The 11,715-nt window shown below is 42.7% G+C and overlaps 1 protein-coding gene and 1 long non-coding RNA gene across 4 annotated transcripts in view; both read left to right on the forward strand.

Annotated features, from left to right (window-relative positions):
• Nucleotides 1-11,715, forward strand: part of LOC138959624 (uncharacterized) — a 345,659-nt gene that overhangs the window by 269,412 nt on the left and 64,532 nt on the right. The window lies entirely within an intron of this gene.
• Nucleotides 1-11,715, forward strand: part of LOC138959623 (neuronal acetylcholine receptor subunit alpha-10-like) — a 123,054-nt gene that overhangs the window by 46,807 nt on the left and 64,532 nt on the right. For all 3 annotated transcript variants that reach the window (XM_070331183.1, XM_070331184.1, XM_070331185.1), the window contains exon 3: nt 9,455-9,657. In XM_070331183.1, the coding sequence (XP_070187284.1) occupies nt 9,455-9,657 (203 nt within the window). The remainder of the gene's footprint in view (nt 1-9,454; nt 9,658-11,715) is intronic.

Here is an 11,715-nt window from a genome sequence, read left to right on the forward strand (position 1 = left end):
TCGTAATCGAAAACGTGTAGGGTTCAGAACGTTCTTACCATATAATTATAAGACTTATTACCAGGCTGCCTTATTCGTGCAGACTCAGTGACAGTGCAGACTGCAGTGGTTCGATTGTTCTAGCCTAGCAGTAGCAGACGACATAAACCCCGCTCAGCAAATTAACATGTTGGGCAAATGTGAACGAAAAAACGATGGGGATATAATACGTGTAGGGTTCAGAGCATTCTTACCGTTCATATTTAGTATCAGACTCCCCGATGAGTGAAGATACAACACGAGATATATGCCACATTTATTTTGAAAATGTGCGAACAGTCGAGTCCTTCGTGTCGTGGGGTAGTCAATTCAAGGGGAGTCACTCCGCACAGTCAATCCATCGACGCTCGACTGAAGGTTTCGAATCGCAAATAATGAAGAGCAGAGTCCTTTCTCAGAGTTCAAATGAGGTCTCTCTGAAAGATCATCACTGTTCAGCTTTAACACTACACTGGAATTTACCAACAGAAATAAAAATGCGTGTGACGAAAGCACGACACACTTGAGACACCGGCCCACACAAAAGTAGATCTTACTGTACACGACCTGACCACACAGTTATACCTATTCAAATGCGCGTAGCAAAGTGTGCGTTTGGAATCTTCTTTTTTCTATGGCGGTACTGACAATATCGTTATTGAAACAATCCCAGTGCACTAAGGGATTTATAGAGCAAATCTCGAAAATAATTATTGAACTCAGCGCTATGCGCTTCGTTCAATAATGAATTTTCTCGATTTGCTCTATAAATCCCTTAGTGCACTGGGATGTCTCAATAACTTAAATAATAATAATAATAATAATAATAATAATAATAATAATAATAATAATAATAATAATAATAATAATAATAATAATAAATAACTTTTCTATAGCGCGAGTCCCATCAATTGGCTCCAGGCGCTTTGCAAATTCATCATAGAATAAACTAGAACAAATCAACAAGCATACAAAGCATACATTTAACTGAGACATAACACCAAGATCCCAAGCACTAAGCAAAACTTAGCGTACAATGTTAAAAGTACACACACACACACACATACACACACACACACACACACACACACACACACACACACACACACACACACACGCGCACGCACGCGCACACACATAAATCAACGGAAGAAAATGAAAACCACTTCCTGTTTAAATGCCCAGCTTATAATGCAATTCGTCAAAAGTACATTGGTGCTTGTTTTGACCTTGACCAGTTCTCCAACTCATCGTTGTGCATTTTACAGACCGACAACAAATTACGAATGATTGCATTGTCAAATTATGTGTTCTACGCGTTTAGACAAAGAGAAAATCAATTGTGAAATAGACCGGTGTGATCGTACAACCCAAAATCCTTGTCTCCAGCTTACTGTATTTTTTTCCGTTTTTATATTTAGTCAAGTTTTGACTAAATATTTTAACATCGAGGGGGAATCGAAACGAGGGTCGTGGTGTATGTGCGTGTGTCTGTGTGTCTGTGTGTCTGTGTGTCTGTGTGTCTGTGTGTGTGTGTAGAGCGATTCAGACTAAACTACTGGACCGATCTTTATGAAATTTGACATGAGAGTTCCTGGGTATGAAATTCCCGAACGTTTTTTTCATGTTTTTGATAAATGTCTTTGATGACGTCATATCCGGCTTTTCGTGAAAGTTGAGGCGGCACTGTCACGCCCTCATTTTTCAACCAAATTGGTTGAAATTTTGGTCAAGTAATCTTCGACGAAGCCCGGACTTCGGTATTGCATTTCAGCTTGGTGGCTTAAAAATTAATTAATGACTTTGGTCATTCAAAATCAGAAAATTGTAAAAAAAAAATAAAAATTTATAAAACGATCCAAATTTACGTTTATCTTATTCTCCATCATTTGCTGATTCCAAAAACATATAAATATGTTATATTCGGATTAAAAACAAGCTCTGAAAATTAAATATATAAAAATTATTATCAAAATTAAATTGTCGAAATCAATTTAAAAACACTTTCATCTTATTCCTTGTCGGTTCCTGATTCCAAAAACATATAGATATGATATGTTTGGATTAAAAACACGCTCAGAAAGTTAAAACAAAGAGAGGTACAGAAAAGCGTGCTATCCTTCTTAGCGCAACTACTACCCCGCTCTTCTTGTCAATTTCACTGCCTTTGCCATGAGCGGTGGACTGACGATGCTACGAGTATACGGTCTTGCTGAAAAATGGCATTGCGTTCAGTTTCATTCTGTGAGTTCGACAGCTACTTGACTAAATATTGTATTTTCGCCTTACGCGACTTGTTACTTCTTGTTCTATGTGTTGATTTTAAGTTGCCTTGCTTCCGGACGGTCAAGTCCACTTTGTTCACATGCAAACTATTTTCTCCCCCTTGTACATACACATTGTGTTTGATGCAATAAAAATTCGCCTTCGCCTTCGCCTTCGCCTTCGCCTTCGCCTTCTCTCTCTCTCTCTCTCTCTCTCTCTCTCTCTCTCTCTCTCTCTCTCTCTCTCTCTCTCTCTCTCTCTCTCTCTCTCTCTCTCTCTCTCTCTCTCTCTCTCTCTCTCTCTCTCTCTCTCTCTCTCTCTCTCTCTCTCTCTCTCTCTCTCTCTCTCTCTCTCTCTCTCTCTCTCTCTCTCTCTCTCTCTCTCTCTCTCTGCTTTCGTCTCTCTGTCGAGAGGTGCAATGGGTGCTCTGTCTATATGTTAGTCGGTCAGTCAGTCTGTCTGTCTGTCTGTCTGTCTGTCTCTTTATCTTTCTCTCTGTCGCTCTCTGTCTCTATCTGTCTGTCTGTCTGTCTGTCTCTCTGTCTCTGTCTCTGTCTCTGTCTCTCTCTCTCTCTCACTCACCCACTCTATCTGAATCTCGCTCTCACTCTCTCACTCTATGTGCCTCTTGTTTAAGACCCACCTTCGGGTCTATCCATCCGTGTATTTGCAAGGGTATTTGGTTTTTATTCCCTTCATGCTGCCTGTATTTATAATTTCGAACACGTGCAAACTGTTGAGACCCTGCGTGACAAGACATTCAAATTGTCGAGAAGATTTTCTGCTGTCTGTCACCCCCTCTGCGTTCCCATTGAGCTCTCTCATCTCCTGCTAGTTTCCACTTAAGTCTATGGCGAAAGCATACATGCCAAATGTAATTTCCCGGAAAGATATGTTCTGCGATTCGTTGGCTGCGGATATGTGTGGACGATTAGGACCGTGATTTAAGGGTGAAGGTGTCCTTCTCACATTTTGTTTGTGTGGTTTGTGTTGTGTTGTCTAAATTATGTTGTTGCTCTTTCACGTTACTGCAGTTCTTGAATCGGTGTGGAAGCCATGCATGCGTATTAAGTAAGTTTAAAAAAACCGGTATATAATACTGTGACTAAGTATTCGGTGTTCCCAAGACGACCCAACCCGGTCCCTAGGCCATTTCAGGTCTCCTCTAGCAGCCGGAAGCCAGCTGTCTGACGTTTTTTTTGGGTGGTGGTGGAGGGGGGGGGGTGGTGGGGGGGGGGGGGGGGGTCGGCAACACAACATCGTTTGATGTCCGTGCTCATTTATCTGTCTAACTACCTATCTACATGTTTGTCTAGCTATCTAGCTATGTAGCTATCTACCTATATATCTACCTGTCTGCCTTTCTATCTACTTAAGACCGTGATGTAAGACTGAAGGTGTGTGTGAGTGTTTTATTTTTTTTGGGGGGGGGTCTTAATTTTGTTGATGCTCTTTCAAGTTACTAAATTACAGATGCAAACAAAAGCGTATCTATGCTTAGTCTTGTTACCCTCGAAAAACAAAGAATTGTCATTGCCATTGTCTACTCGCCTGTTCGCTAACTGTGAGTCGGTCACCTCTTCCTCCGACTCCAGTCGTTGGCTGTCCCTAGATGTTCATAAAAGGGATACTACTGAGGACGTAACGACAACGGTAGGATCCTTGAAAAGCCAAGGTGTTCTGCTTGACCGTCTGTTTACGCCCATCTTCTGTGTTAACTCCAACCACCACGTCCATACCCCTTCGTCCTGCCCCTCCTCCTCAGCACTCCCAATCCCCAGGGTGACCAGATTCTGTCGCCAATCTCCCCTCTCCGTCTTTTTGTCATGGCCTATGGGAGAAGGGGTGAGGATTACAGGGTAGGAGATAGGGATGGGGACGGGGGATATATAGCGGGGGCTAGGGGTGTAAGGGGGGGGGGGGGGATTTAATCCCGGCTAGTTGTTAAGATGTATGTGCGTCCCCGGAGCTCGAAGCCGCCAACTTGCAAACGACTCGCTTCCGTGACAGGAACTTCAATCAGGTGTCCTTGCGTAATTGGAAAACGCCAACCATGATCGTCAGCACCAGGCCCCGTCTGTAGCCACTGGTTTTGGCAAAAGGATGGATGCATAATCAGCGATTTGTTTTTAACAAAAAAGGTGGAGGAAGTTGGCGAGATGACTGGTGGAGGAGGGAGAGGGTGGACAGCAGAATGTGCATGCTGGTGACAGCAAAAATAAATGACAGTGCTAACGGAGGGGGGTTGGGGGGGGGGGGGAGAGAGAGAGAGACAGCAGATTGTGCTTGCTTGTGACTGGCAAAAATAAACGGCAGTGCTAAAAGGGTTGCAAAGTTGTTTCAAATTACAAATGTTTTTGTTGTCGTTGTTTTTTAACTACATGCTGTTTGCGACACTGGCCTTCCCCCCTCCGGCGGAATGACAGGTTTAATGTGTTTTCTGCTCTTCTTCGCTTTTTTGTTCTGCCTCTATTTTTGCCAAACTGTTTCCAATTGCTCTCGAAAAGCTTACTCCCTGCATCTGTACATGGATTTTGTTTCACTGCCGTAGTCTTTTTTCTTAATTTCAGTGAGTTGCATTGTAATGGAAAAGTGCAAGTGTTCGTTTTTAAAAAGAAGAATGAAACAGCTATAGACACAGGTTTTTTTTCTTCTAGTTTTTCTACGTTATCTTTCCTTTAAAATCTGGAAACGCTTCCTCGTCTCTTTCGAATAAAGCCCGCCGACTTGTTCTTCCACTGTTAAAACTCTGTTGATACATATATATTTTCTCATGAACTAGGCTTTTCCTGTGTAATAAGAACTCCGGCTTGACTCCATCTGTGTACACTTAAATCTCTTTCCATTTTCTCTAGAACTGCTTGCTCATGCTTTTCTACAGGAAGGGATGAGATAAAACAACAAATAAAAAAGGTTCTCTCTTCACATTGCGTCAGTTGATTTTTTTTTATATATAAATAGGAGCTACTCTTGGTTTACAACAACAAAAAGATACAATAAAAGCGTAATCAGAAACGGAACAGTACACTTGAGAATACTTGTTTTTAAAGTCCCTTGGCCACGATTGCATTGGACTTTTTTTCTCGCAAAAAAAGAACAATTACACTTTGATAATTTCCCTGGGGCAAACTGCAAGAAAAAAGCGATATCCTAAAATGAGGGGTATATCAAGCAGTTTAAATATAAACTCCACCATACACTGAGCAGAATCACGTCTGCAGTTTATTTTCAATATAACATTGTCACAGCAAAGAGCATGCCAGTGCGCGCTCTTACCTCCGGTGCTCTAACTTACTCACGGCCGCTCTCTCTGTCTGTGTGTGTGTGTTTCTCTCTCTGTCTCTGTTTCTGTCTATGTCTGTTTATATCAGTCTGTCTTTGTCTGTCTGTCTGTATGCCTTCCACTATCTGTCTGTGTGTCTGTGTGTCTGTGTGTCTGTGTGTCTGTGTGTGTGTGTGTGTGTGTGTGTGTGTGTGTGTGTCTGTCTGTCTGTCTGTCTGTCTGTCTGTCTGTCTGTCTGAAAAACCACCATTCATGTTTGAGCTCCAAACTAGTATTATTCATACGGCAGCTGGTTTAATGATCTACTAATCCATGTAATGCACTTTCCCCAAAAACAAAAAGTAAATTGGCGTGTTTTCTCCCATGTTACCGCTCTCTTTATAAATTGCAGTACAAATCTTAATCAAGTAGAAACGTTTCAGAGAAGCAGAAGAGCACGCATCTCTATCATACAAAAAACAATCTGATTGAATGCCTGAACAAATTGGCTGTCAGCAGCAAAATGATTCACTCATGACCCATTTTAGAAAATGTTTCCAGAGCAAGCATGATCTTTCCATAGTGATCTAAGATCAAGCTGGAAATGAAAATAATAGGAAACAAGAAACAGGATGGACATTGTAAAATAAAAATTGTATATATATATATACAAACAAATATGGAAAAAATAACCAAAACAAGCCTTCACGTTTTCACCAATATTTCGGCCTCGTGGCCTTCGTCAGGGTGTTCTATAATTACCTCGCACGATGTTTACAAATACCCTTTGACGCAATGTCTGTCTATGACCTAATTATACATGACGTAATATGTTTTGCTGCCGGAATTCCAAAAATGAATAAGACAGTAACAAAGCCTAGTTCTAAACAAGTGGATTGTTAAAGATGATGCAGTGCTGAACACCTGGATGATATATATTATATATAGCCAATCACAGACTTTGGAATAAGAAGAACCACCAGTTTGTTCGAGAATGGAAATATGGTCATAAACGATAATAAAACAATAGCAGAACAAGCGGGAGAAAACTGGGCAAATACGATGTGTCTGCCGGAAAAGTTAACTTTTATTAACAACAACAACAAAAGCAACAGGAACGAAAATAACAGAGACGACGATAATGACGGCGGCGACGACAACGACTACGACACCAAACATCAACGACAGCAAAAGAGAACAGTGGAATGAACCCCAAACATGTACCAGGTCTTGTTTATCCACAATGTAGAACTGCAGACAGGTCGACCGACTTCTAGACAACGATTCAAACAATAGCTCATGAACAAAACACAAAGATGTTCCGGCAGAAACAGCAATCGTTTTGATGTGCAGCGTCTTCGCAGCTTGGTCCAACTCCTTCCCCATGCGGAACCCAGAACTCCCACCAAAAATGATGCAGGGTACTATTTCTGCTGCCTTTCACTCTCCGTCTAAAGCTGCAAGGCAAACGTTGACCTAAGATGCTTGACTGTCTATTGTCTGCCATCACGTTCGACTCACCATGCCTTCTGGTGCCGTGCGTTCTCCAGAAAAGAAAGACACCCGAATCCTTGGGTTCTCCCGGACTCCTAAAAATACACCCTGGCCACAGAAATCAATTTGGGCCGGGCAAGAAACTGCTCCCATTAGTTTTGGATGCCACACAGGGGCGTAAGGAAATGATCACCGCCTGGTGAAATTAGTTTGTCTTGGGGAACCGTGGTCCCGGCACTTCTCAATGTTTATCCACTGGAAATTTCCCGTTTTTTTTTTTATTGTTTGACTTTTTTTGCGAGGGAATAGCACTGCACACTGTGCGCACGTTTATGTAAGCAAAGGGTTGTATTTGTCAGGAAACGTGCCCCAGAATGATCTCAGTTTGAGCCCTTCGTTGGTTTTCAGACGTGAGAAAAACAATCACAACGTGTAAAGCAAAGAGTCACAAATAAGAAAACACATAATAAGCAGATAGACGTCCCCAGCAGCTAGAGGACATACGGCGCAGGTTCGCGTTGTCATAGATATGCTGCGAAGACACAGACTTTAAATCGTATGCAGGAAACATTATGCTTGATCAAAAGACACGTCAGCAAATCGATTTCAGAAGATCACGAAATAAATTCAAAACCCGAATGCACTTCTCGTCTCATGGATTACACATTTTAAAAGGGCCCTAAATAAACCCATTCTATTCAAAGGAGTGCAACATCCGAAACAAATATTGTTCAATCAGAATGCCCGCTGTAGCGGACACTGCTGCTACAACGTAGCTTTCTGGAGCGAGATTTTCAAGATCGGAGGATAACGCACAGACGCATGGATAGTGCTAGTGTTCAAGCCAGGCAGGTAGTAAAGCCCAGAGGCTGCTGATGCAAACACACACACAGAAGGTCAATGGTTAAAAGTAATGAATCTTTTAATGCAAACACATAAGAAACAAACTACAAGTGCAGGACATCCGTCCCTTCCACCACAAAGGTGAATAAATTGAAAGGAAGGAAACGACTTTTCTCTCTTTTTCAAAATAATACCGTTAGCGTGTTTGTAACCTTGAACTGCATATAGCATTCGTGTTCATGTTAAATGTTCAATATGGTGCTTTGTGCGCTCTATCTGCTCAACCTAGTTTACAACTTACCCAATTGTAAGAACTAGTCTTAATGCAGGAGGGAACCAACGCAACACACTCATCTATATTGCTAAAGCTGAATACAAGATCATACTCCGTCGCACAGAAACGTACAGCCGATGAGATTCTTCACTACACGTTTGGCCTTTTTCTTGGCGCGTGAAGACGGTGAACAAATTGGCACAAAGGCTGCCAGAGCAAGAAGATATATACGTCATACAGGCTGAGAGGGGGAGAAGATATTGAGAGTGCTGACTCTGATTGATTGCTGGGCCATCGTGTGAATCAACGCTGTCCCTCCCTCCGTGCTTTATCTCCTCCGCACCGAAAATCCCGTTCGGGTCTCGTGAACACGCGAGAAGAATCGAGAAAGAAGGTCAACGCTTTGTCGCCATTCCGTGCACTCGAGCGCTAATGAAGAGGAGAAATAAAAAAGTTGAGACGACAGGGTTCAGATAACTATTGACCTGTTGCAGTAAGCCTTTTTTTCTTATTATAAGTATTATAACAATACGTGTGGTTTTTGTGTAGGCGCGAGCGGTTTTGTCGTGTATTATGCACATTGAATAATGGAACTTTAACTTTAACGAGTTGAATCTCTCGTCAGTGTTTTGCTATGCTGATCCTTTCTTTATTTGGATATTTGTTTCTCGTGTGTTTATCAAACCAGAAGACGATTCATTTACCAAATGGGACGCTCAAACTGTTCCTATGTCCACCAATGTATCTGTTTATCTATGCAGTCAGGCTCGAAAACAAAAGAGAGAAATACAACAAGAACTACAACAGCAAAGCAATATCAACAACAACAAAACACGACACCAAACGAAACCACCGATGTCCGCAATCACCCTGTCATTCAAAAACATGCTGTTAAAATGTATCCTGAACACTAAAGCGTCCTGTGTTTTGCGTACATTTCTTAGAATTCCTCAAGGCAAAGTCAAGATATCCTCCTCCTCCCATATCCTTCTGCAAGCAGAGATGCGCTAACGTGATACGGTTTAGTACGAAAACATGCTGATGAAAAATGTTCGTACGAATTGTGACATGCTCAGCCATGACATCTTGCCACTAACAGAACCTTTTGTACCCGTCCCCCACCTACAACCCCCCCCCCCCCCAACACTTCCCCTCCACTTGTTTCGGATGTTCTCAAAACCGGGCATGATGTGGCGCAAAACGGGCACGCTCGTGCTCAATTGTGAAGACGAACTGTCCTATACCGTATTTGCTCCTTTTACTCACAGATCCATGCAATCTGTTTCTCTCATTTTCAGAAGTTCCCAAACCAGACACGATGTCGTACGAGGACTATCTCGTGAATTATGTCCTGGATGCCTACAAGGCTCGATCCAAGCACGGGCGTCCCGTGCTCAACTTCAACGACACGCTGACTGTGAAGTTTGCCATTCAGCTCCTTCAGATCGTCGACCTGGACGAGCAGGACCAGGTCTTGACTCTCAACATCTGGGATCAGTATGTAAGTGCACTGTGAGAGGGGTGGGCGTGTTGAGGTGTGTGTGTGTGTGTGTGTGTGTGTGTGTGTGTGTGTGAGTTTGCTAGTGTATGTGTGTGTGTGTGTGTGTGTGTGTGTGTGTGTGTGTGTGTGTGTGTGTGTGTGTGTGTGTGGAATGATGATGATGGTGATGAAGACGCTGATGGTGATGCTGCTGCTGCTGCTGCTGCTGCTGCTGCTGATGATGATGATACGAACATTTATAACGTGCACAAGATGATGATGATGATGATGATGATGATGATGATGATGATGATGATGATGATGATGATGATACCGACAGCAAAGATGATCAGGACAGTTAGATTAAAGGCCCACGTACGTGGCCACGTGTAGCTCTAGTGTATCGCTGAATTTATCTCTGTGACCTTCTTCTATAACAAGGCTTGGAATCCAGGAGACGAATTGTCGGTTTAGGGTGATCATGCATGATGAGTATGACGCTCACTAAAACAAGTTACCAGTATGTAAGTGATGTGTGACTTTGGGAATGGGGGAGTATTTGAAGATGGGGGAGAGGGAATTAAGTTCGCCATCCAGTTCTCCCGGATTATCGAGCTGGACAATCAGGAGCAGGTTTTGACTCTCAACGTCTGGGATCAGTATGCAAATGATTTTTTTGTTTAGAGAAGTGGAAGAGGTGGGTAATAAGGAGAAGGTGTTTGGGATAGAGAGAGAGAAAGGGGATGAATGGTGGGAATGATGATGGTGGTGGCCGTGATGGTTTCTTCGAGAAGACGAAGATGTGAATTGTGTGTGGTTACAAAAATATTAGTCTGTATCGACTGATTTAAGAAGTGTTGGTAGCTTGTGTTGAAACACTTAATAGTTTATGTTTAAGCTGCCATTCACACAATTATGTCGTCAAGTCTGATTTTCAACAGTATATCTATTTGTCTCTTAACTTCATCTGTATAAAGTTCGTATTGATTCCGTTTTAATTATCTATCCAAATTTGAACCGCCCAGTTTAAATCTTTAGCTTTAGGGGTCCATCGGTTCAGTACTGTTTCATTATCGAACCGCACATAGATTAACCCTAGCCCAATTCGTAGCAGTCAGTTTTTTTGTTCTACAGACGGAGGCTGGGTCTGTGTCAGCAAAACCGCAAGACATCTATAAATGGCAGCTCATTCTTGTCACGATCTATCGTAAACCATACGACTCGTCTTACGAAGACAGGCTTCTTGCGTCTCCAATCTGCTGGAGCTTAATTTCCTCTCGCAAACCATCTCCTATTGTACACACGTACGCTAGCTGTCTCTGCCAAAAAGGCAGGTCCCTGTGCATGATTTCTATTGATTTTTCACACTGCAAGAATAACAAAAAAATAGTAAAAATGCGCCGTCCCATGCTTCATGTCAATGAAAACCAACAAACAGAACCCTCCCAGATGACTTGCCCGTCACTGCCGGTTGTCCTCTGAGATTGGACAGGATGACTTTTCATCCGGCTGGGTCATGCAGAAACAGCAGAAATAAAAGTGCAGTTGTCCCGACCTTTCCTGTTTTTCCATACAGTCGCCGATACACCTACACACACACACACACACACAGTGACACACACAATGACACACACACACACACACGCATTAATAAACGCACACAAGCCCGAACGTACACACACACACACACACACACACACACACACACACACACACACACACACACACACACACATGCTCTGTATTTCTATCTGTCCGTATGTCTGTCCGTATGTCTGTCCGTAAGTCTGTCTGTATGTCTGTCCGTATGTCTGTCCGTATGTCTGTCTGTCTGTCTGTCTATCTGTCTGTCTGTATATTTCCCTCTCCGAATGCATGTCTGTCTACGTGTCTGTCTAGCCGTCTGTCTGGCCTTCTGTCTGGCCGTCTGTCTGCCCGCCTGTCTGTCTGTCTGTCTGTCTGTCTGTCTATCTGTCTGTCGTTTTTGGCTCACGTAAGTGTAGCCTATGCGATGGTAAACTTTGTCTGTCTGTGCGTGCGTGCGTATGTATGTGTGTATGTCTGTGGTAGAAACTTTAA

Source organism: Littorina saxatilis, linkage group LG2, assembly GCF_037325665.1.
Source record: "Littorina saxatilis isolate snail1 linkage group LG2, US_GU_Lsax_2.0, whole genome shotgun sequence".
In the NCBI taxonomy this organism is placed as follows: domain Eukaryota; kingdom Metazoa; phylum Mollusca; class Gastropoda; order Littorinimorpha; family Littorinidae; genus Littorina; species Littorina saxatilis.